At 39.2% G+C, this 27930-nt stretch overlaps 1 protein-coding gene across 11 annotated transcripts in view; it reads right to left on the bottom strand.

Annotated features, from left to right (window-relative positions):
• The window catches only part of LOC101735410 (phosphatidylinositol-binding clathrin assembly protein LAP), a 63063-nt gene that overhangs the window by 18522 nt on the left and 16611 nt on the right, over nucleotides 1-27930 (bottom strand). For all 11 annotated transcript variants that reach the window (XM_062669329.1, XM_062669327.1, XM_062669328.1 and 8 more), the window contains exons 2-3: nucleotides 22876-23018; nucleotides 12291-12366 (exon numbers count right to left, since the gene is read on the bottom strand). In XM_062669329.1, coding sequence (XP_062525313.1) covers nucleotides 12291-12366; nucleotides 22876-23018 — 219 coding nt within the window. The remainder of the gene's footprint in view (nucleotides 1-12290; nucleotides 12367-22875; nucleotides 23019-27930) is intronic.

Genomic DNA, 27930 nt, shown 5'->3' with positions numbered 1-27930 from the left:
GTCGTCGCCGAACCCGTCACTCGCGACGAAGGGCTCGACGAGTAAATTAACGCATAGACACAGCCCACTGAATTACTCGCCGGTTCTTCTCAGTGGGTCGCGTTTCCGATCCGGTGGTAGATTCTCAAATACTTTGATTCGTTTGTACTTTGACTTCAAGAAATCTGGTAATCACTTAGCACCAAGTCGAACGTGAGTTTGTGTGGCCACCAAGGGATATAAATAGAATATTTTATTTATCGTTCACATTGAGACACTGAATTAGAGATCCCAACGTGGTTTTATTACACTCTCGTGCATTTTTTTGTAGGTATAGTAATAATTGCCTTCCCAGGAGGCAGTACAAAATGCTTTCACACAATTTGTAGAATCTAGATAACTAGAGTTCTATCGCAAAGGCATAAATGTCTTTCTTATTAGATGGCAGCAATGTATAGGTAATAATGGTAGATATTTTGATTAAATAATTAAATAAATGTTAAATAAAAAAATACAATATACGAATTTCAATTTTTCAGTACAAATCGCCAAAATTAAATTCATACTTTAACCCCTAATATTACGGAATTCGTCTTTATTTCAAATTTAGAACTACCCCGGTTTTTTAATTTTTATTCGTCTGTGCGTTATTACCAGCAAGCCTTTTAGGTGTCGATTAAGACATATATCGAATTCCATTGAACACGTGAATAATTAAGAGCGGTATGCATTCAAAGAGGAAAATGTAATGAATATAATACAAGTACATAATTAAGCTATTTGAACACATGTCGTCAAATTTATTAACAGCTGGAAGGACATTTTAAATAAGAAAAAAAAAAACTATAAAAATTGTCGGTCACGTGAAAATAAAACATTCAATCGAACTATATACATAAATACATACTAGCAAATGATCCCAGAATAAAAACTGTTTTATTACAAAAAAAAAAAAAAAACAGACGGCACATCAATGATAAGTTATCATACAATTAATATAACACTAACAGTTCATGTTGATGATAACAACAATAATTGTTCATACAGCAAATGTCGGTTTTGCTGGGGCGCGTAGTGTGTGACACAAGTTAGCTCACTATTTCAAGGACACGACGACCTTCGTAATTAGAGAAATGAACTCTATAATAATAAATTATAATGAGCTTTCACTGGATGTAGGCACGAGAATGCCGAACCTGAGCTCCAAATTCAGTCTTAATTGCATTCCATCATGTCTACCTATTTCAGTGATTATCAAACTTATTTCTTTTACCGCCCCCTTTGAAAATCAATTATTTTTCAGCGCCCCCCATTTTTTATACACCCCTAAAACTTTAAAACCACAATTTCATTAATTTAATTAATAAATGTTGTATTAATTTTAGTAAATGTAGTACCATGTAGTACATAATTATGTATTTGTAGATGCTATTATTGTTTCTTCATATTATTATATGTCCATACATCGCTACAGAGCGTGTATTTATAAATTTTCAAAGTAAAAATGAATTCTTCTCATCAATATGTTTGTTTAAATTCAGAATTACCAAAATAAATTGCTAGTTCACTGTACTATTACTATGCTAATTTATTAGAACGAAACTATTTTTGTTGAATATCTTTCTCATTAATATAAGATTCTCATCATAAGATAATTAAATATTTATTAGCTAGAAATGGATCCTCCGAAAAGGACCTCAGAAGGCGAATCAGTATGGCAAAGAGAGCTATGTCCCAAATGGACCGTGTTTGGGCGGACAGAAACATCTCGAGGAATAGTAAAAAGCAGCTCGTCACCTCCCTCGTCTTTTCCATTTTTCTCTACGGCGCAGAGACTTGGACCCTCAAGAAAGCCGATCGCCAACGCATCGACGTGTTTGAGATGTGGTGCTGGAGGAAAATGCTCGGGATTCGTTGGACAGAACACAAAAGTGAGTTTGCTCGTCTTGCCACCTATCCATATCGTGCTTGGAGGCGTCCGTATCGGGTCGGGGTGCAGTTGAAGTACCTCGGCCTCATTCTGGACAGTCGTGGGACCTTTCCTGTTCACTTTCAGAACCTGCTCCCTCGTTTGTTGGGGGTGGCCGCCGCGTTAAGCCGGCTTCTTCCCAACATCGGGGGGCCTGACCAGGTGACGCGCCGTCTCTATACGGGAGTGGTGCGGTCAATGGCCTTATACGAGGCGCCCGCGTGAGGCCAGCCACTGGCCGTGGGGGTAGCGAAGTTGCTGCAACGGCCGCAACGCACCATTGCGGTCAGGATCATCCGTGTTTATCGCACCATCTCTTTCGAGGCGGCGTGTGTACTGGCTGGGACGCCGCCTTGGGTCCTGGAGGCAGAGGCGCTCGCCGCTGACTATCAGTAGTGGGCTATCCTTCGTGCCCGGGACGTGGCACGTCCCAGCCCCAGTGTGGTCAGAGCGCGGAGGGCCCAATCTCGGCGGTCCGTGCTGGAGTCATGGTCCAGGCGGCTGGCCGATCCTTCGGCTGGTCGTAGGATCGTCGAGGTGATTCGCCCAGTTCTTGTGAATTGGGTGAATCGCGACAGAGGACGCCTCACTTTCCGGCTCACGCAGGTACTCACTGGGCATGGTTGCTTCGGTGAGTTCCTACACCGGATCGGAGCCGAGCCGACGGCAGAGTGCCAACATTGTGGTTGCGACTTGGACACGGCAGAGCATACGCCCGTCGCCTGCCCCACATGGGAGGAGTGGCGGGCGGCGTGTCCTCGTCGCAAAAATAGGAAACGACTTGTCGTTGCCGAGTGTTCTGGCATCGATGCTCGGTAACGACGAATCGTGGAAGGCGATGCTCGACTTCTGCGAGTGCACCATCTCGCAAAAGGAGGCGGCGGGGCGCGTGACAGATGCACAGGCCCGCCCCCGTCGAGCGGGGTCCAGGAAGACGGATCTCGCCCAAGCCCTGGCCCTCGTAAGTGTTTCGGGTCTCCCTCACATGTCGGCCTGGAGAACCGGCGAAGGGGGCCTAAGAAGACGACGTGCAAGCTGCTCTGCATACGTTTTACGTATGAGCATCCGGGTGATGAAAGGCCGACTATCCCCAACCCACCCTGGTTCTGACCCAGCGGGGTATTCCGTAGGATAGACCATTCTAACCGGCGCCATCTAGGCGGGCTTCGGACAGCCAGCCGACCGAGAGGGCTGGTGGTCGTGGCGCCGACGACCGGCAGTCTGGCATCCCGAGGGGGAGGGTGATGGGAGAGATGTGCTCCGTACTAAACACTTCACTTTCCCCCCTTTGCCTTTTCATGAGCTCTGTCTCATGCGAGGTTTGGATGCTGGTTGTTGAGCGACAGGAGGTTTTAGTCGGTACGATTCCGACATGCCCCGCCCTCCATCCCCAGTGAAGGGCGGAAGCCCGGCGATTTCCGGCGAAAAAAAACGTGTGGCTCTCGGGAACTGCGGCGGTAAAGCTATTGCATAGCATTTTTTATGAACTTATGACATTATAATTAGACAATGATAATTTAATATTAAAACAATAATAAAACAAGACCACGCTATATTAAACCTTAATAAAGGCAAAACCTTAACTGTCCCCTTCACACTCATAAGCTAAACCGCGCGAGAGAGAGATGGGCAGACTTTTCATGATTCGCATGCAGTGTGACATCACGCCACGCGCTCATTCACAAACACTACACAAGTGCAACGTGTGAATGTGTTGAACGCGAGCTACATGGTAGGCGAGGTAAGGGGTATTAGGTTTTTTTCGTTATGGAATTTCATGATTCGGGCGCCACGCTCAAGGCCCGCGATAAAAGCTATGCAATAGCTTAAAAATGTATGAACTTATGTTTGTGGACCTAGTGCTGTGTCTGTGAGAGTAGCACAAATTTAGTTTAAGCGTTTTCAATCCGGAAATTTTGATGTCAAAAATGCACGTCGCTCTGGTCGCCTTATTACGGATAAAATCGATGCCATTTTTGAAAAAGTGGGGCAAGATCGGCATATCAGTAGTTACAACGTAACTGAAGAACTGGGAATTGACCACAAAATAGTTATGGCGCATTTGAAAAAAACTGGGTACACAAAAAAGGTCACTGAAAGAAACCTAATGAACCGTGTACTCATTTGTGATTCTTTATTACGACGTAATGAAACCGAGCCATTTTTCAAGAAGCTGATAACTAGTGATGAAAAGTGGATCAAGTACGACAAGAACGTACGAGAAAGGTTGTGGTCAAAGGCCGGTCAGGCTTCACAGACTCTGGCGAAACCCGGGTTAACTCGCAACAAGGTGATGCGTGTGTGTGTAGTGGGATTGGAAAGGCATTATACATTATGAGCTATTACCACCAGGCAGAACCATCGATTCTGAACTCTACTGCGAACAACTGATGAGATTAAAGCAAGAAGTTGAGAGAAAGCGGCCGGAATTAATCAACAGAAGGGGTGTGGTTTTTCATCACGATAACGCTAGACCTCACACACCTTAGCCACTCAGCAAAAATTAAGAGAGCTTGGCTGGGAGGTGTTAATGCATCCGCCGTATAGTTCTGACCTTGCACCTTCAGATTTCTACCTGTTTCGGTCTCTTCAGAATTCTTTAGGCAGTGTCAGGTTAACATCACGAGAGGACTGCCAAAACCAATTGTCGCGGTTTTTTGATCAGAAGCCCCAAAATTTCTATAGCAATGGGATAATGTCCCTACCTAAAAGATGGCAAAAAGCTATCGAACAAAATGATACCGACATACTTTAGTTAAATGTGAATAAACTATATTAAAAAATGTTGTGAATTTTCTTAAAAAATGCGAAGAAACTTTTTCCCCAACCTGTTATTATATAGAAATAAAATAGTACAATGTTTACAATAAGTGAGCTGTTTAGGCTTACTATACTCTACTATTTGACATTGGACGGTAATGGGTAAATTGTAAAAAATAATAATCTAAGACAAGTTTTTGAACAATAATTATATACGTATTTCCATTTTATATAAAAATTATGATTCTCACATCAGTAATTTCTTATAAAATGCTAGGAAAATGCTTTAAAATGCCCTTATGTTAGAAACAAGAAAGAAAGTAAAGAAAACCTCAATTTGTGTTAGTTTACGTATGTGTAATATTTTAAAACTCTGCATGGTAGTTTTTTTCTAATCTTTAAAATAATTTCTGGTGCAATGTAATTAAGGTAAAATTTCTCTAATTTTTTAACTATCATCGATCATGTTCCGCAGAAACTTGTTACAACTTGATTGCGTATGGTGTGTGGGCTATCCTACGAAATCTATGTTAATTATTTTAAGTTTTTATAACATCATACAGGGTAGAAATATAAACTAATTATTCGTTATTGTGTAGTAGGTGAGTTTTAATTTTAGTAAAATTTAAAATACTTTAAAGTAAATGAAATTACAAATTTTACAGCGCCCCCCTAACCCACATCAACGCCCCCCATTTTTTCGTGGGCCCCTTAACGCCCCCCTCTAGGTTTCAAACGCCCCCCAGGGGGCGTTATCGCCCACTTTGAGAAAGACTGACCTATTTGCTAATCTATAAGTCGGAATGGAAAACTCCGTGATATAATCGTACAAGCGCGAAACATTAAGGGAGAGATCCTAAGATTAGTCTTTTTGTATGTTGACTCTGCCAATTTGGAATTATTATCCGACAAAAAGAGTTAGCATACTCAAAACGCAATTAAAATTGAGAAAACAAGTCAATAGGCAGGTTTAATTGAACAATAGGCGGTCTTATAGCCAAAAGTGATCTCTTCCAGATGTTAGTTTTTATTTAGCGATATTCTAAAAAAGATGGGCAGATATTTTGTACTATTGTACTATTATTAACAATTAATATTCAGAGTGATCTATCAAAATAGACATTTAGGCAGAAAGAAAGAAAACAATTTAGGGTACATAGGGGAAACATTTTTGCGCAAGCAATTCAAAATAGGGAGTGTGCTCTGACCAAAAATCGTTAACATTCGTGAACATATTATTATCTACTTGCAGAATATATGTAGGTACTCGACGAGAAAGATAAATACGTTTGTCAGTGATTTCAACTTTTCCATATTGAACATATCAATCAAGCCGTTTTTTCTTCTACTGTACGACTTTATATTATTACATGATTATTGAATTCTTCTTAAGCGACACTTTGATGATTTCGATGTTTTTTTTTGTGTTTGAGTAAGTTACAGGAAGTATTTTTTATTTTTTTTTATTGCTTAGATGGGTGGACGAGCTCACAGCCCACCCGGTGTTAAGTGGTTACTGGAGCCCATAGACATCTACAATGTAAATGCGCCACCCACCTTGAGATATAAGTTCTAAGGTCTCAGTATAGTTACAACGGCTACCCCACCTTTCAAACCGAAACGCATTACTGCTTCACGGCAGAAATAGGCGGGGCGGTGGTACCTACCCGTGCGGACTCACAAGAGGTCCTACCACCAGTAATATGTATAAATGTATATATTAAAACGCATATAAGTATGTCAGGTGTCAGGGCCAGATAATCGTGTGTAACTTTGGCCTTCGGTGCTCTGGGGGATGGGCTAGTGCGGCTTTTTGAAGTCTGCCTTGAGTCGGGACGACGACCAAGTGCCCGTGACGACCCGTGTGGACTCACAGAGGTCCTACCACCAGTGATTACGCAAATTATAATTTTGCGGGTTTGATTTTTATTACACGATGTTCCTTCACCGTGGAAGTCAATCGTGAACATTTGTTAAGTACGTATTTCATTAGAAAACCGCCTGCGGGATTCGAACACCGGTGCATCGCTACATACGAATGCACCGGACGTCTTATCCGGAAGTTTTCGATCTACAATCAGTAACGATTAGTTGACGCGCGATGAGTTTCCAGGATTTTTATTTCAAGAATGTGCGTTTGTCTAGACCGTTTTAATTATCAAAGATATCCCGACCACTTATAATAGTAGATTTATTTAAATAATTTATCTAGCATAGTTCGCGAGAGAAAAAAGATGTGTGGTGTCGTGGGACACCGGATAGGAACGAAGATCCTTATTATAAAAATATTAATTTAAAGTTCTATTCGACGTATAAAGAAAATAAAACTGGAGGTTTCGCAACAAACCACGGTCATTCGGTAACGTGCGAACTTATTGTGGTACACTTCATTCACGGTTGTTTGCATAAGAGTTAGTGTATTGCGCAAACGAACGCTCTGAGATCGTGGTCAATGATTGATAAAAAAATATGTTATTTTTTGTACGTTATTACAAAGTGAAGTCGTACACTGTGTGCATTACTAATAAAAATCTTACGTTACGTATATTTTTTTCCCGGTTAGGGAACCCCTCCGCATCGTCCCATAAGGAAATTCGTTCCAAAAATAAAAATAAGAAACTAAATTAACGAACGAATCCGTATAGAAGGGATTTTTTCAAAAAACCAAATCCGCACTACTTATCTTGAAAACTGAAAAAACAGTACCTGGTACATGTCCAGCCTAAATAAAGCCTATGACATCTCGCGTGAGAGGCACGCTCAATTCCACTAGACAACAAGCGCGTTAAAATTGCAAAATTCCATTTTATATTACACAGGTGTGAATACCCTAAAAGTACAATAAAACTTTAATAAACAATGAAAACGTCCGTGTGAATTTACTATTACGAAATAGCATTGTAAGGTACTTACGTTGTTGATTCTTTTATAGGTACGATTGTCATTGGCATTGTTTTTACTTTTTTTATTTAATTACAGTAAATAAACAGACAAAATCCACTGCCCATCTAGGGTTACCTGAGTATAGGAACATTAAACCACATTATATCGAAGCTAAAACAGGACGATGGCACATACGGCATTATCGGGCTCATATTACGTCTACCTGCGTATTACAAAGTATTATTATAAAAAAAAATGTGCCGTGGTCGCGACTTTACGTGTATTAAGCTAGTCTCTCTTGGAAATGCATTATTTTAATCGAAGTTATGTAAGCGCAATTCAAGACGCCAATAACGCCATCTATCAAATACTGCAGTACATGTGCTCGTATTTTTTTTCCTACCTTGCTGATAGCCTTGCGAGGCTATTTCAGCGCAACCTTAACTAGTAGGTGAGCTCACGGAGCGCAAACCTGACGACGTTGCTAACACAAATCCTAGCAAGAGCCGTGCTTCGAGAATCTACGACCGGATCGGAAACGCGACCCACGACCAGAAGATCGGCGAGAAACTCAGTGGGCTGTGTCTGAGGGTTAATTTACTCGTCGAGCCCTTCGTAGCAAGCGACGGGTTCGACGAGAACGATGACCGGGTGCTCGTAACCAAACTTTAACAATTTTATATTAAACGAAAATGTATTTACATTTTTCTTTGACATAGAGCAAGAGTCTAAGAAGTAAAAAGACCAAGGATCGATTATGTTGCTATAGCAAGCAGTTCTCATAACCTCTCTTCTAGCAGGAAACCTTCTTCAAACGAGGCTTGTGGAGAGTATTAAGCGGTAGGCAGCGGCTTGGCTCTGCGCCTGGCATTGCTGAAGTCCATGGGCGACGGTAACCACTCACCATCAGGTGGGCCGCATGCTCGTCTGTCTATAAGGGCAATAATTAAAAAAAAATGCCCGAATCTTTCGCGGCACAAATATATTTTTTATTTGCTCCACATACGGTTAACCTGATGGTGAACGGTTACCGTCGCCCATGGACGTCAGCAATGCCAGGGGCAGAGCCAAGCCGCTGCCTACCAAACATTTGATGATGCTGGTTGCAATACGTTCCGCTACTATTGATTTTAATACGTTCATTAATTAATCAGTAACTGCACTTATATTTCATTCAATAAACATAAAATATTCACTCCGAGCATTGATTCACATAGTTCCGTCAATAAATTGACTTAAGAATAATCTTTATAATAAATTAAATTGAACAGTAGGTTAGTGATAATTACGATGAACATTAGTGATGTCATTTATTTTTAATGCATTAACCATTTATTGGTGATACTTAAGATTGTCACTTCATAATATATGTATGTAAATGTCAATACAATTTATACTCAATGTGGAGTCGTAATTATATGCTTTCTTATTCGTGCGAGGATTATTTCTCATGATTTTTTGGACTACCTACTGCTAGTAATCTCTAGAGGTTATACTTGCTTCAGCGAAAGTGAAGGCGAGCCCTAGCAAGAGCAGTGCCATAGATAATACACATAAATTAGTTATAGATAAGCAATTCAAGCACTCAACAAAAATGTTTACGGGCGTCCGCCACTAGATGGCTTCGCTTCGATTAGTTTCACATTGATTCTGTAGATGGCAGTAACATATTACCTATCCTATATTTTATTTTTAACGAAGGAATCAGTAAATTTATGGAAGTAAATTGTCAGAATCTATAACCAATAAAGACTGGTATGGTTTTTTTTATTTTCTGTGTTTAGTTGTACAATAATTAAATGCCTTATCTTTAACGACATATAAGTTTAGGGGCATCCGCTACAAGATGTCGCTAGTTTCCATACAAAAACAATATTTGTCTTAAAGTATCCCATTTTCAGGGCGCTGAGCAGTGCCTCGCAACCCACTGAGAAGATCCGGCGAGAAACTTAGTGGCCTATGTCTGTGAAGTAAGTTTCACGACAAGCCCTTCATCGCATTCGACGGGTTCGAGGAGAACGGTGACTGGTGCTTTGAGTGCCTAATAGCAACGAGAGTGAATCGAGAGGATTCAAAACGATGTGTTTAAGGCGAAGGCGACTGTTTATTTATTGTCTGGTCGTCTGTATCGGGTATGTAATTTGCCGCGGTCGAGACAACTGGATTATTATTTAACATAGGCCGAGAAACTTCTGCTATAGAAAAAAGGCAGCTTATTCTTTCTATAACAAGGGCCAAAGGATTTCATTGAAAAAGGAACGCATTATTGTTTCCGGGTGGAAGTATGTACTCGTGCGGACTAATAACACGAGTAATTACCCAAATTATAACTTTTTCGAATCTAATTTATATTACATAATTTTATTCCATCATCATGGAATCAATTCATGAAAATTGATGAAGTACAGATTTCATATCACGGAGTTTCATCAGACAACTTCAAATATCATAGTACATAACACGCATTACACTTTTTTTTTTATTGCTTAGATGGGTGGACGAGCTCACAGCCCACCTGGTGTAAAGTGATTACTGGAGCCCGTGGACATCTACAACGTAAATGCGCGTCACCCACCTTGAGATATAAGTTCTAAGATCTCAGTATAGTTACAACGGCTGCCCCGCCCTTCAAACCGAAACGCATTACTGCTTCACGGCAGAAATAGGCAGGGCGATGGTACCTACCCGCGCGGACTCACAAGAGGTCCTACCACCAGTAAATTTAACCACGAAATCCCTACAGAACGTAAAAAATAGAATTTACGCAAACTAATTCGTTTTATCCACACAAAGTTCATATACACATAGGTGAGTTTAAAATCAAAGTTGCACATACTCACACACACACACAGGTCACGCAGTGTCGACGACCTATAAGGTCAATGGTCACTACTACAATATCATTGTAATATAGTTAGTATTACGTGTGAGCTTAGGCGTTTCAACTATGAGTACTGAATTAACTTAAACATGTGTTTAAGCCTACACAATTGAATGTGAGTCACGCTTCTGTAGATTTTATTTAGAATTAGTAAAGTAGCGTTGATTGAACTTAGTAATATTCTTGGAATCAAATGCAATCTTTCTATTCGTTTATATATTACCGGTGTCTCGATAACAAAGTCAGAGACTATTTTGTAGCTTCCAAAATAAAATTTTAAATTTATAAACAAACTATCCATACTCGCCCGTTTCGCTGGGCATTTAAAATTAACATCATTATTTTTTCTCATTATTATTAGGGAGTCCAACACTCATATAAATTTCTACATGGATACCAAGTTTCAAGTCAGTAGGATGCATGGTTCAGTAGTTATAACGGAACATCCGTAAAAACCACTGTAGATTTATATATTAGTACTAGCCGACCCGGCAGACTACGTAGTGCCTCAATCGATAAATAAAAGACCTAAACTATTGTATAAAAATAAACTTAAAACAAACAAAAGGAATCCGTCCGACGGGGGACACATCAAAGAAAAAACCAAATTGTTATTTTTATTTAATTCCGAGCATTTTCAAGTTTACCTTTTAAACCTTCTCTGGACTTCCGCAAATAATTCAAGACCAAAATTAGCCAAATCGGTCTAGCCGTTCTCGAGTTTTAGCGAGACTAACGAACGGCAATTCATTTTTATATATATAGATAGATAGATAGATAGAAGATAGATTCGTGATAATTTTGATAACTAATTGATAACTAAAAACATTGTTAAAATAATGTTGACAAACAGACAAATGCAGAAGAGTTCCATCGAACCGAGCATCACACATCCGTTTACGATATCCCTTTTGTAGGACGACACAAGGAAGTTCCTCTACACATTTCAATTGAATTATCATTACATTTACAGCATTGTTTACTAAACAGAATAACGGTAATTAGCTCTCGAGAAAGAAAGAAAAAACGAAGCATAAAAAACCTCTTCAACTTTGCCGACGTGTTCATATCGATCCATCGCTTCGGAAACTGTAATTTATTATTGATTTCTCCACTATTTAATGGATGTTATTATGCATATAAACCTTCTTCTTCAATCAGTCTATCTATTAAAAAAAACCGCATCAAAATCCGTTGCGTAGTTTTAAAGATTTAGGCATACATAGGGATATAGGGACAGAGAAAGCGACTTTGTTTTATACTATGTAGTGACAATCCGAATAGCGTTTTCTTATCGACAGAGAGACAAGCTTCTGTCGGCTCAAACTATCAATCGCTAATCAAGGAACACGCGACACAAATAGCAGTTCTTAAACCATTTCTCGCGTTTGTGCAAAAACGTTGTTATTCGATGCGTCTCAACGTTCCGCATCTTATGGCATATTTCATATTACCGATAAATTAAATTATATAATCCATTGCTCAACAGTTGGTACCTTGACTACAACACGATAATAGCTGACTAAAGTCAAGAAGTCCGAGTGACGACTGACAGAAAGGTATTTCAGTTGGGTTTGAACAAGCGCGTTTCCATCATCCCCGCGGCATTCACGTTGCGAATGTCGTCTCTAAATTCCACTAATCATTACCAGGTAAGCTGTGAGCTAGATAGAGTGATATAGCGGAAGGTGGTTCCGATTTAATCGACTTCCGAAGACATACTTGTGGTCTCGACTGCGCGCGATTGAATTCAAGAGGAAAATCGCTTCATTACCAAGTTATAAATAAACGTAGTAAACAATTTATTACAGAACATACCTTGTACTCCGCTTTTGTCTAGGAAATTATTTAGTTGGAACGTTGAATTACTCGATGCTAGATATTGTGTGAACCTCTGAAACAAAGAAAAAACTGCGATTAACGTTACTAAGAAGTGTGTTATTAATGTGGTTACCGGAGTTCCGGATATCATAGTGTGCTGCGCAGCAGAAGTAGGCAGGGTGGTGGTACCTTTTTTTTATTGCTTAGATGTGTGGACGAGCTCACAGCCCACCTAGTGTTAAGTGGTACTGGAGCCCATAGACATCTACAACGTAAATACGACACACACCTTGTGATATAAGTTCTAAGTTCTCAAGTATAGTTACAACGGCTGCCCCGCCCTTCAAACCGAAACGCATTACTGCTTCACGGCAGAAATAGGCGGGGCGGTGGTACCTACCCGTCCTACCAGCACCTGCCCATGCGAGCTCATAAGACGCCCTAACTACTACTACTACTACTACTATCCGTCCCTGTTCCCGTTATCTGGGGTCGGGTCTCCTGACTCTACGGCACCAGGATGATCTGTCCTGGGTTGTCGGTTTTGGCAATTGGACTTTCTTAAAGTCTCTTTCGATGTTTGACCACCAGGTCGATGGCGGGAGGCCTCTACCTTTCTTTTGGTCTGGCAAGTCTAATGCGACCTTGAACACATGATCTTCGTCGCGTCTCATAAGACGCCCTAACACCAGTAAAAAAGTATAGTACAGTACGTAAGTACGTCGTGGTTGGTACATTGATACAAAACAGAATACTGCTGTCTATTCGCAGATAAATCTCTTGGGCACCTTTTACCACACTTTTGCCACACCCATCAGGTAGGCAAGGTAAGGCATAAACTTAATTCTTAACGAGGTAGAACCCACGCACGGAACAGTAGTAAGAGTCACTGACCACGAGAACAAAAGTGTGATGCTGGTCAGTGATCCACCTCTGCCTATTAGGAGACAGAAAGCATCGTTGGCGACTAAAAATATGGCTTAATAATAATATAGAGATAGGTAGATACATAATAATCAAGCAATATTTAATGTAAACTTCACAACTATAATTGCTGCAAATCGTTAGGAAGAGTCGCTTATTTACGTAACATGAATATAACTAAGTATAATTAAACTGAAAAAAATTCAGTAATCATTTGATTTAAAATATATGAAAATACTAGAAATACGCTATTTTGAGGTATTTCTATAGAATTATAGGGAAACATTAATCATACGTTTATCGCTTTTCTTACTACTTGAATATTAAACTTATCGATTTAACGACTAATAAACAGCACAAGCTGTGTAGGAAACTATGTTCGATAAACGGACATTCCTTTAAAACCTAAGCATAAACAAATATATAATGGTCAATGTCACGTCTGCTAAAAGCCAACCGAATGTATAAAGCTTACTTTTACGTACACCGCTTTAGTTTTTTTTATCACAATTTTTTATATGAATTTAAAAGTATAGAAAAATCTAATAAAATTTTATATTTATAACTTATCGTATTTTTTTTTTTAAAACGGTTGAAGTAGACGAAATACTTCCAAAAAGAATAAACAGAAAAGTCCCTACCTCCTTATGGCCCGTCGCAATCGATATATAATACTATAAATAAATAAAATAACTTTATTTGATTCCACAATAATTAGATAAAGGTTAATTAATTTATTATTTAATAATTATATTAAGGTAAAAGCACTAATGCTAGACACTTTAAGGACAAATCAAACTTCATTCTCAGTTATCAAATGTATTTATCAAATATTATATTAAATCTTTTTTTTTACTGTTAGAGCAACATTTAGAGATCAATTTTTTCATATAAAATATTTCAATACTGTTGTAGTTTCTACAAAAAATTACAAACTTGTTAGTTTTGCCATAGACACTAAAAGATGACAGCATCGAAAATCAAATCCACCAAAAATTGACATCAGTTGGCACTAATAATAGACACGACTTTAACGTTAGTTTTATTATAAACAATTATAATCAATCTTAAGATCATCAACTATTTTCTTAACGCTATCTTGTAAATTATCTTTTCCTATTGGAAACCCTTGTTTGACCATAGCTTTTACCCATGTTACGAGTATTTTTTCTATATATTCGGTTAAATAACAACTTCTTCCTATTTTACGCATAGTAGGTGTCTTTCCCATGACTTTATTTAATAAAGTTACTCGTGGAACTCCAAATTTCTTTGCCGCAGTAGCTGTCGGAACGCCCCGCCTCATACCCTGGACCAGGAAGGTCAAGTACTTGGGAGTCACCCTGGATGCATCCATGACATTCCGCCCACATATAAAATCAGTCTGCGACCGTGCCGCTTTTATTCTCGGCAGACTCTACCCCATGATCTGTAAGCGGAGTAAAATGTCCCTTCGGAACAAGGTGACACTTTACAAAGCTTACATAAGGCCGGTCATGACTTACGCGAGTGTGGTGTTTGCTCACGCGGCCCGCACACGCATAGACACCCTCCAATCCCTACAATCTTGTTTTTGCATGTTAGCAGTCGGAGCCCCGTGGTTCGTGAGGAGCGTCGACTTACAAGACGACTTGGACCTCGAACCGATCAGAAAATACATGAAGTCCGCGTCGGAACGTTACTTCGATAAGGCAATGCGTCATAGTAATCGCCTTATCGTTGCCGCCGCTGACTACTCCCCGAATCCTGACCACGCAGGAGCCAGTCACCGTCGTCGCCCTAGACACGTCCTTACGGATCCATCAGATCCAATAACCCTTGCATTAGACGCCTTCCGCTTTAACACTAGGGAGTAGAGATCCCGGTAATCGTACTCGTCGAACTCGGCAAAGAGTTCGACGTGCAACCTAACCTAAGCATCAGCCCGTTGAGTTTCTCGCCGGATCTTCTCAGCGGGTCGCGATCCCGATCCGGTAGTAGATTCATTCGCGAAGCAGCTACTCTTGAGTTGTTAGGTCTCCCTTGGAGGCGCTCGGGTAGCTGTTAGCAAATTCCGCCCCTTCTGTCCTTATGAAACTGGAAAGGCCTCAGGGCCACCAGTAAACCCTCAAACATATACATTCTTTTATGGCTTCTTCAATATTGGCTTCAGAGTATTGAAACATCTGACCCTTTACTGGCGGCATCGTGCTCGAAACTTAAGCTGAAATTAGTTGATACTAATAGTTGACATCTAGTATACCCTAATAGTTGACACTGTCTTCGTTTAGTTAGGCTCGTGCAAAATGAACGAAACTCAGATTGAAACTTTTGTTTTACAACATAAAGGCTGAATTTGAAGAAAATTAAGCTAACAAATTCAGTTCGATGTAACCCTAGTAGAAGACACACGTGTCATCTTTTAGGTTTTGATTCATTTTTGGTACTAATAGTAAACACCACTTAAAATTTGTACAAAAACAAACCAAAATAATAAGGAAATGGTCCTAATAAATCAATAATTTCATACATTTATAAGATCGAAACCAACAGTAGCCAATAATTATAAAAATATAAGACAAAATCACACCTGTTAAAAGTCAGATGGCTTAAGGAAAACGCTAAGAATTACGCGCAAAACGTCAACCTGCTCACATTGTTTGTTGTCAACTGATGCCATTTTGAAATTTGCTTCTAACACTGTACGCAAGCTTTTGAGAATGTATCATAGATGGTACTAGGTGTCTTTAACATCAATAGCAATGTTATTTAAGTGTTTAGTTTCCTTATTAGAATTTTTTTTTTTTTAAAGTGTCATCTTTTAGTTCAATGTCCAGCATTAGTGCTTTTACCTTACTAGTAACCATAAGAAATCTATTACTCATGCAATTTAATCTCCTTCTAATGTGGACCCCCTTAGGGTAAAAAGAATTCCATTTTTCCTTTTCTTTATAAGGAAAATCGATATACTACTGGATATCTAACCCAAGGAGAATTGAGATCATGCAGGCGGCCAATAATAAAACTCCCAACTCCCTATTCAGCATGTTAAGTAGACATGCTGCGTCGACCTCACATAATATGGGATAAGCTTAAGAAGAAGTCGTGTGAGTCACGAATGAACCCGTTTTTTTCCTGCCTAAGCTGATGGTCTTGGGAAACCATATCAGCGTCACCGGGCGAGTAGGTGAGCTCGCGGGGCTCAACCTGACGTTGTTGCTAACACGAACCCTAGCTAGAGCCGTGCTTCGCAGAATCTACCACCGGATCGGAAACGCGATCCACTGAGAAGATCTGGCGAGAAACTGTGCTGTGTCGGTGGGTTAAGGCAACGCGTAGACAGACATGTTTATATTTTTTTCCATTACGAAGGTAGACAAACATTTGTAACACAACTTTGTTACAATTTTGTTAGATCGTAAAAATTAGAAATTGTCTCTCCCATAATTTTATTGAGGTCGCATCAATGAGTAATTGACACCGAGACATCCAGCATGGGTTCATGTTGTCAATTTAGAACGATACTGGAAAGTTTATGCTGACAAGATCACTAAATAAAGAGATCTTCTCTATTTTCTTGAGGTCTCTCTCCGTTAAAAGCAATTTCGCAGTTTACTAGCTTTTACTCGCAACTTCACTCGGGTTTCTTTAAAAATATACACCCTCAGGAAAACTACTTTTTCTTAAAAGTAAAGATCACTTAGGGACAGATTTATTATTTTAAAAAAAACTCACAAACCAAACAATTTTCACGAATGACCCTAACCACCACGTTAGGTTTGAAGGGTGTGGCAGCCGTTGTAACTATACTGAGACCTTAGAACTTATATCTCAAGGTGGGTGGCGCATTTACGTTGTAGATGTCTATGGGCTCCAGTAACCACTTAATATCAGGTGGGCTGTGAGACCGTCCACCCAACTAAGCAATAAAAAAAAAAACGTTGAGCAATAAGTCGTGTATCGAAAATTTCGAAAATCGCAATATTTATAGATCTCATTAATTAGTGGTGGTCGAACATGATTTGACAATCAGTTACTGATTGGGATTGGTATTATTGCACATTTCGGTACATGGGATAATATCAGTCTTAAGGTCACCAGGCGATTCTTAGTAAGCTCGCTGCCCGTACCCACCAAAAAACATTTAAGGAATTTCTTTATAAAACTTAAAAGGAAGATGATACTGGAGGATTACTGGTGGTAAGACCTCTTGTGAGTCCGCGCAGGTAGGTACCATCACCCCGCCTATTTCTGCCGTGAAGCAGTAATGCGTTTCGGTTTGAAGGGTAAGGCAGCCGTTGTAATTATACTTGAGCCCTTAGAACTTATATCTCAAGGTGGGTGGCGCATTTACGTTGTAGATGTCTATGGGCTCCAGTAACCACTTAATATCAGGTGGGCTGTGAGCTCGCCCACCCATCTAAGCAATAAAAAAAAAAACATTTCTTACGCAATCATTCAGACTCATTAAAATCGTGCACAATAAACATTATTGGCAACGCTCCACTGAACGCACAACTGATTTATACAACGAGAAAGTCGTAGTGCAGTAACAATATTAATTTTGTTTTGTCGAACATGACTCAATAGCACTCAATTATGTGGATGAGTACGGGTCAGGTCATAAATGAACAGAAAAAAATTGCTCGAGGCTGATCAAAGGTATTTTTTTTAACTACTAGGCTGCACTAAAAGTATCGGGAATGGAATATTTCCACTGTTCCTGTCATATTAAAATCTTTTTAATTGAAAACTCCTTGATTTTAAAAATCGAATACCATTTATTTATTTAAAAAAAGATTCTCGGTCTTGTCACGAGGTTTTGTCAAACTTGTTTAGCCGTTGAGAAAATGGAATTGACTCGAGAAAATTCAAGAGCGATGATTTATTATGACTTTCGAAGTGGTTTAACACAAAAACAGTGTCTTGACCGGATGATTTCTGCATTTGGTGATGAAGCCCCATCCAAAACCACAATTTATCGCTGGTTTGCTGAGTTTCAACGTGGACGTGTCAAGCTCAGTGATGATCCCCGTCAAGGTCGTCCAAAAACTGCAGTCACCCAAGAAAACGTTGATGCTGTGCGTAAGCTGATTGAGGAAGATCGACATGTGACATACCGCGAAATTCAGGCAACTTTAGACATTGGCATGAGTCAAATACAAATAATCTTGCATGAACAATTAGGTGTAAAAAAGTTGTTTTCCCGATGGATATCGCATTCGCTCTGTGAAGAGCAAAAAGCGGCTCGCGTTACTTGGTGCGTCAGAACTCTCGAAAGATTCCACGCAGGATCCTCAAATGCTGTATACAACATTGTATCAGGTGACGAATCCTGGATATACGCGTACGAACCCGAAACAAAAAACCAGTCACGAGTTTGGGTGTTCGAAAATGAGTTAAAGCCAACAAAAATTGTTCGTTCACGGAGTGTTGCAAAAAAAAATGGTGGCCACGTTTCTCTCCAAAACCGGCCATGTTACGACTGTTCCTCTTGAGGGACAAAGAACGGTTAATGCAGAATGGTATGCTAGCATTTGTTTGCCACAGGTCGTTTCTGAACTCCGTAAAGAGAACTGCAACCGCCGCATCATCCTCCATCACGACAATGCGAGTTCTCACACCGCGCACAGAACAAAAGAGTTTTTAGAGCAAGAAAACATACAATTATTAGACCATCCGCCGTACAGCCTCGACCTAAGCCCTAATGATTTTTATACTTTCCCTAAAATAAAGAATAAATTGCGTGGACAGAGATTTTCATCACCTGAAGAAGCTGTGGACGCCTACAAAACGGCCATTTTGGAGACCCCAACTTCCGAATGGAATGGTTGCTTCAATGATTGGTTCCATCGTATGGAAAAATGTGTCAAATTTCGCGGAGAATACTTCGAAAAGCAATAAATACATTTTTAAATAGTAATGTTGTGTCACTTCGTTAATTCCCGAAATTTTCAGTGCCGCCCTCGTAGAACTAATATTTTTGATTTGAAGGTAATACTTTTTTTATTACTGTCTACTATTTATTACTCTAAATAATGAGTTTGAAGTCGTCGTGGCCTACAGGATAAGACGTCCGGTGCATTCGTATGTAGCGATGCACCGGTGTTCGAATCCCGCAGGCGGGTACCAATTTTTCTAATGAAATACGTACTCAACAAATGTTCACGATTGACTTCCACGGTGAAGGAATAACATCGTGTAATAAAAACCAAACCCGCAAAATTGTAATTTGCGTAATCACTGGTGGTAGGATCTCTTGTGAGTCCGCACGGGTAGGTACCACCACCCCGCCTATTTCCGTGGGCTGTGAGCTCGTCCATCCATATAAGCAATAAAAATAAAAAAAAAGTTTTGAACTCTAACAAGAAATTTTGAAATGTTATTTATAACGGTTTTTTTCCCTACCTAAGCTGATAGCCTTGAGAGGCTATTTCAGCGTAACCTTGACTATTAAGTGAGCTCACGGGGCTCAAACCTGACGACGTTGCTAGCACGAACCCTAGCGAGAGTCGTGCTTCGCAGAATCTACCACCGGATCGGAAACGCGACCCACTGAGATCCGGCGAGAAACTCAGTGCGCTGTGTCTGAGGGTAAAAAGGTCAAATATCGTCGCTGTCAAACCAAAATCTGCTATGGGCAAAAACTCTATTTTGAATTAAGGAGTAAAAACATTTTTGTATAAAATTTTATATGAAGGATAATTTTTAAGAACTATATCAAATGAAAAACTATTGATAAATATTAAAGCTATAGACACATAAGAGTTTTTTTATATGGTAGATAGGGCTGTGAACTATGTATATGAAAAGGTCAAAAAGTAAAAATCTCAAAAAGTGCACATAGCAGATTTTGGTTTGACAACGACGATATAGCAAGATTTCCTGATGCCCTTTTAAAAACGCTCTTAATGCGAATTTCAGTCATAATAACATCTCAAATACCCTATCGAAATTAAAGAGAAAATCATCCATGTAGTTTTGAAACAGCCATTTATACAATCAAGGTCAAGATCTCCGTTTGCTTTCAAACAATTTTATTGACACAAATGGAAGGGTGACTGGTAATGTATCACGTACACCAGAATATCGCAAACTATCATTATAAATTAAATAACGTCTTTGTATATTCAAGAAAAAATATTTGGCATTTTATTTTTATTAAATCTATATATTAATACGTGAAGCAAAAACTTTGTACTTCTTTTTAAGAAAATTGCGCGGATGGAGGAGTATGAAATTTTCCACACTTATAGAGAATATAAAGAAGGAATGCAGAATGCTAATTTCTTTTTAATTATGCATAAAAAATACATGAAATCAATAAAAAAACATTACAAACACTACCATGTATTTGACACACACACACTCATTTATCCTCTTTTGATTATTGTAAAAGTCTGTAATCAAATTGAGAATAGATTAATATTGTTTGTCTATATTTGTCTTGAAGTCGTCGTGGCCTACATACATATTTTTGGTGCAGTTTCGGAGGCTCAGCGCGAGTTTCAATAGTCCACTCTTGGGAGTGGTCTTACGTCAAAATTTCGAAGTCAGATATCGAATGAGTCGTTACGATAACGTTTGTACCTAAAAATTGTTTGGTAACCGAAATGATTCATTGCAAAACGGTCAAATACTAATTTCAAGCACGTTAATTTTCAGAGATAACGACAGCTGGGTATTTTAACATCATTAATAAAAATTAATTGCAGCACCTCATGTTTCATCAGTTATCCCCTAAACACAGCCCACTGAGTGACTCGCCAGGTCTGGTCAATTGTTCGCGAATCTGATCTCGTGGCAGATTCAGCAAGGTAGTGCTCTTGCTAGGGCTTGTGTTAGCAAGTCCTCTCGGGTTGAATTCCGTGAGCTCACTTATCAGTCCGCGCGTAGTTGGAATAGCCCCCTAAGCTACCAACCATTAGGTAGGTAAAGAAACGAGGCTTGTGGAGAGTATTAAGCGGTAGGCAGCGGCTTGGCTCTGCCCCTGGCATTGCTGAAGTCCATGGGCGACGGTAACCACTCACCATCAGGTGGGCCGTATGCTCGTCTGTCTACAAAGGCAATAAAAAAAAAAAACTTAAAAGGCACTGTTCTGGAAGACAAGACGAGAAGGCTGACGACTTGGTTGTAGCTACGACCCACCATATACCAGATATTCTCCATTAAAAAAGTTCATTAAACCTAGTAAATGTAACGCCCAATTAGTTAAAGGGTCCTTACTACTATTTTCATATTTAATGACCAGTCTACCCATCATCTCACTGAATGTGAAACTGTAAGAACTTATAGTGTAAATAATGTAATGTAGAATTTTAAAACAATCGCTAGTAAAGGTAGATATGTATAATGACTGATGTTAATTGTGTGATGTGGAAGCTCAAGGTATCTGCCTATAACCCGCCTATTCACGAAGCAATCATGCCTTCCTGTTTGAAGGGTGGAGCAACGGATATACAATATAATCAAGACCTCAAGAATGCACCTATGCCTCAAAGCGATTAATGCTTTGCAAATTCAGGAGGGTGTTGAAGGAATTCCATATGGGGCATAAAGAATTTTCGATTGGTATTCGCATAGTAATTTATCACGCTTGCATAAAACTGAATGATTGTATAGTAGATATACTATCATCATCATCATCGTCATTAACAGCCCACGGTCGTCCAGTGCTGGACATAGGCCTCTTCTAATCTACAGTCGTCCAGTGCTGGACTTAGGCCTCTTCCAATCCACACCACTGCGCCCGGTCTACGGCTCTCCTCATCCTCTTCTTGCCGGTCACCGTTCGGAGGTCATTACACCACCTAGCCAGGGGGGCGTCCCACGTTACGTCTTCCGCTGCGCAGTCTCCACTCGAGAACCCGTCTGCTCCAGCGATTGTCAGTTCTACGGCATATATGGCCAGCCCACTCACTGCCACTTCAGCTTGCTGACTCTTTGAGCTATGTCGATGACTTTAGTTCTCTGTCGAATAACCTTATTCCGGATTTTATTCTTCAGAGAAACTCCGAGCATGGCCCTTTCCATGGCACGTTGAGCCACCTTGAGCTGACAGACCAACCGTATCTATATATATACTATCATATATATAGTAGTAGACAATATTCAAATCTTTGGAATGAAACACATGGTATTCGTGGAAATAGGCAGAGTATTGATAATGTAAAATGTAAGGTTTTGGAAGTCGACGCATTACTTGAAAACGAAGACGTAGGTCCCGTGAATTGGGTTTATCTATATATTAATACGTGAAGCAAAAACTTTAGACTCCTTTTTACGAAAATTGCGTGGACGGAGGAGTATGAAATTCCCCACACTTATAGAGGAGTGCAGAATGCTAATAATTTTTTTTAATTATGCATACAAATACATTAAATCAATAAAAAAATCATAACACACACTAACATGTATTTGACACACACATATACATATTCTTTTTTTATTGTCAAACTTTTGTTATTGTTTAAAGTCGGTGGTCAAATTGACATCGTTTATTTATTTAATATTATTTGTCTAAAGTATAGTCTTGGCGAAATCTGTGATTATAGAAGTCTTTGACAATAGAACCTTAATAATGTTCAAAATTATAATTTCAATTAATTATAGTCGAATTTCGACTACCGTGGGACCACTGGTATTGATTAATTCTTAAGGAGGAACAAAAAGGACCTACCTCATTCCCGTAAGCGAGTAGATGATGAACGGTTATCAGCGCTTTATAAACGACAACCCAATTAGTGTTCTGGGTGCGTTCGACGAGCAAGTTGGCCAGCTGCGGTATCGACACGTTAGGCTCGTTTGTGCAGTGTACTAGATCTGAAAAAAACGAAATACACTAGTTAAATCATTAAATAGATACAAATATTTATTTACTAATATTATAATGTACTGGACCTCTTGTGAGTCCGCGCTGGTGGGTACCACCACTCTGTCTATTTCGGTTTGAAGGGTGGGGCAGCCTTTGTAACTATACTTGAGACCTTAGAACTTATTCTCAAGGTGGGTGGCGTATTTACGTTGTGGGTGTCTATGGGCTCCAGCAACCACTTAACACCAGGTGGGCTGTGAGCTCGTCCACCCATCTAAGCAATAAAAAAAAAAGCTGAAGTTTTTTTGTTTGAACGCGCTAATCTCAGGAACTACTGGTCCGATTTGAAAAATTATTTCAGTGTTAGACTATAACGTTTTTTATGCTAACCAAATTTATTCTAAAATAAAGCATTATTTGTGAACTATTCCACGCGGACGAAGTCGTGGGCAAAAGCTAGTTTATTTAGATAATTCTACTGTACGTGTGTATGTCACTGACCTCTTCCTAAACGGCTGGACCGATTTGAATAATTTTTTTGTATGCGTTTGGATGGTTTAGATTCACAAATCAGCCCCACAGATGGCGTAGCAGTCGGTATCTAGGTTATTTATCTATACTACAACTTGGATTGATTTGAATGAATTTTTGTGTATACATTCATTCATTTCATTCATTTTGTGTATGCAGGACAAGTCTGTCGCATCCGTTTTTTTATATAAATATTTAGCATTTTCGTCGGTTTTCGCGAGTCGGAGATAAAATTAAAAGTACTTTTACAGTTCAATTACAGTTTTCCTTGTCGGACGACTGATAAACTGTAAACAATAACTGTAGAGTATTCAAAACGTCGTTACTAATATAATTACAATAAAAATATGTTTTATCTAATTTATATATATTTTTTTTTTTTAACCAGAATCCGGGTGTTCCAATATCGGATCGGATATCGTTGTAATGATCGGAGGCGCTGGCGGGACATTACAAGGAGCAAAATCCTGTCGACATATAATGGTCACGACCCTCAGCAGTGAGGAAACGACGCGAGGAGAGGGTGTTGCAATCGATAATTAACAATAACGTTTAAATATGATTTTTTGAAACAACGCACATTAGGGTAGTATTTTATGTGACGGGAAAGAAATCGCGACGCTTCTCATACACACAAAAAAGCAAATATTTACGGCAACAAGGTACTTTAAACTAAACTTCATGCATCGTGCACGGCATTGATGCACGATTATGTCATAATTTACTATTATAATATCTGTTATAAAATTAGAATGCATTATTTATATTCCATGTCAATAAGGACAATTTAGGTAATACAATATAACGTCACATGGTGACATATTTCATTCTCTGGTATCGCGCAATCCTGACAAATCGACAGTAGCATGGCAGGATGGAGAAGACAGTGATACCCATGGATACAGCCCACTAACTATCTCGCCGGATCTTTTCAGTGGGTCCCAATTTCGATCCGGTTATAGATTGTGCGAAACACTACTCTTGCTAGGTCTCTTCTTTTTCTCCACCTTATCCCACTAGCTGATGTCGGCACAGCTAATTTTTTTCTTCCATTCTCTTCTATCAGCCGTCATCCCAACATTCACTCCTGTCTCTCTCATATCGACATTCACACATTCCATACATGTCTTCTTCGGTCGACGTTTTCCCCCTCTATCTTGCACTACCATTTTCATACATTTAGGTCTTGCTAGGTTTAACGTTAGCAAATTCTCTCAGGTTGACCCCGTGAGCTCACCTACCCCTCTGGACGTAGCTGGTATAGCTTCCCAAGCGACCAGCGAATAGATACGGGAAAAAAATAGAAATAACCTGAACAAAACGTCTAGCTTCGCGTTCCTTCGAATCGCCAAGTTCACAATCGTAATTAACTAGCACATGAATCACAGAACAGAATTCAATTACATTGTTTACTGTTTCTGAAGTACTCACTTACTATCTTAACTTTACAACAACAACCTGATTATTCAATTACAGCTGGAGTTCATAGCACTCGCAATGTCGTAGAGATAAAACTCATGTTTATCTAAGACACAGAAAGAACAAAATACACCTGGATTATTTTCATTACACTTGTCCATTTTTAATTTGCCAACTTTTAAACGCATAGGTCCTGTTTTGAACAGGGTTACAGAATAGTTAACTGCGGAGATTTTAATTGTTGAAGGGATTAATTAATTTAAATCAATGATAATCAGTTGCCCAAATATAAATGCGTTCGATCACTAAAACGATTACACGTTGTGAACACTAAAAGTGACTGTTGCAATAAACTTATGCTTTTTGACATATTATGCGTAGTCTATCTACCATATACTTAATATCTATAACTACTTTTACAACAGTTTAATCTCGGGTTTATTATTTACAAAGTTTGGAATATATCAGTTTTCGTGGTGGACTTGGAATATTTTTCAACTACCCTCTAATTTTTGTAAACAGACCTAAGTCTGATAAACCGTAATGTGATTTTTAACTACTTGGAGCAATCTAGACAAACTATGATCTGTAGTACTCTGGAGGCCAAGCGTCCGAGGTCTTATAGATAAGACACCGGGTGTAGGAACGTAACAATGTCATGGGTCGTTTCCGGGCGCAAGTCTGCTTTGCAACAAAATGAAATATCGGACAACAAGATTTGTGTGTAGTCTTAAAAATAAATTTATTGGGTTTGTCGGATTATTTATTGGGTTTATTATTATAATATTAAATTATCGTCATTGGGAACTACAAATAATTTAATTTTTAAATCAAATTCAGACTAATTCTACAGGGACTAATTCAGAGCGAAGATGAAGGAGCAGATGATTTTATTGAAAATCACTTTGATATGTTGATTACAGTATTCACTCTTGAGGTTGTGCAGGAGTACACTTTTGCCGCCAAGACATGAATTTTGAAGAATTTCGCGTGAGGTTAGGGGAGGGGGAGTTAGTTGAAGAAAATCTTACGAAATCTCACCAAGGGGAGGGGCTGTCAAAAAATTCTCAAAAATGCCTCACGTAATCAGAAATGGGCAGGATGGTAGTACCTACTGGGGGCTTAAAATGCGCCCTATAACTATCAAAAAATGAGACAAAAGCTCATGTGATGGAATTTGGCTATACATATTCGTAAAGGCTTATGAATTTAACTACGGTACATTTCCACTAGCACGCACGTTTCTAACTATTATTATTCAAGAATCATGTAATTACCTAACTGGCGGTTCTCAAATTGTTCAAATTATTTTATAACCAGACTCTAAAATAATTAAGCAAACAGACACGATGTAAAATTTCTATTAATCTCAAGTAATTGTACCTTCTACTACTCAACTTTAATGGGCAGACGGGTTAACTGTGAACTTGTTAAGCTTTTAGTAGAGCTTATAGATTCTCTTGACACATGAAGTCATATTGCTAATGCTTTTGGTAGAATTTTATTATATCAATTTTAGTATACGAATACTAAGATAAACTTGAAAACGATCTACTGGTAGGTAGGACCTCTTGTGAGTCTGCACGGGTAGGTACCACCACCCTGCTCATTTCTGCCGTGAAGCAGTAATGCGTTTCGGTTTAAAGGGTGGGGCAGCCGTTGTAACTATACTTGAGACCTTAGAACTTATTCTCAAGGTGGGTGGCGGCATTTACGTTGTAGATGTCTATGGGCTCCGGTAACCACTTAATACCAGGTGGGCTGTGAGCTCGTCCACACATATAAGCAATAAAAAATAAATAAAAAAAAACACTTCACACCAGGTGGGTCGTGAGCTCGTACATCCATCTAAGCAATAAAAAAAAGTGAAGATGTCCGTGGAATGGTTATATGATCCCTTACATCTGAAAATAATCATGCCCCTACCGAATTTTTATTCTTTCATTTTCAAACAGAACAGAATGTTTACGATTGCTCAGTTTCGGCAACCTCTCCATGCCATAATTAGGCATTGTTAATGGAAAATTGGCAATTAATGGCTGTTTGAAAAAAAAAAGATACACTGTACGGTCACCAGTTTGGCCAATTAACGACCAGTCGTCATAATTCGTGACCTTTACGCGAATGCAACATCCGTCTAGCTTTAGAACTTTTGCAATTGACGTGGGCTTAGCGTTTTTGTTACACAATACAGCTTTGAACGAAATGAGTTCAATTTTGTTTATTTTTTTTTTTCTATTTTCCCGAAAAGTAGGTCAAGGCTACATTGGATGCAGGCCGCTTCCAATTCGGTACTGTGCCATTGATCGTTTGACATCGCGACGTTTTTTTCCAGTACCCTCAAAACGGCTACAATTTTATTTTTTTCCGGACATACTTTAGATATACTTTCAGTTAAAATAACTGGTTGTATTTAAAAAAAAGCCTCATAATAAATTACCATTGCCATTTGCCTTTACTTACTCATACTGGTTTCTTTACAATATCATTAAAATATGTCACTGTTAAGTTAAGGTAACTTTAAGGTATCTTTAACCCGAAAAATTATAATTTGCGTAATTACTGGTGGTAGGACCTCTTATGAGTCCACGCGGGTAGGTACCACCGCCCGGCCTATTTCTGCCGTGAAGCAGTAATGCGTTTCGGTTTGAAGGGTGGGGCAGCCGTTGTAACTATACTGAGACCTTAGAACTTATATCTCAAGGTGGGTGGCGCATTTACGTTGTAGATGTCTATGGGCTCCAGTAACCACTTGAAACCAGGTGGGCTGTGAGCTCGGCAACATATCTAAGCAATAAAAATAAAAAGTTTTAACAATACAAATTACAACACATAATGTGACACTATCAAAACTTTCTAAATATTAGTTGTCTTCTGCTTACCACTCTAAATATACTCATACTCGTTTAGTTTCCTTGTATAAGCAAAGATTTCCCTACTCTTAGCTCTGGGACAAAAGACCGCACTTCG

This window comes from Bombyx mori, chromosome 7 (genome assembly GCF_030269925.1).
Source record: "Bombyx mori chromosome 7, ASM3026992v2".
NCBI lineage: Eukaryota > Metazoa > Arthropoda > Insecta > Lepidoptera > Bombycidae > Bombyx > Bombyx mori.
This window is presented reverse-complemented; position numbering and strand designations above follow the sequence as displayed.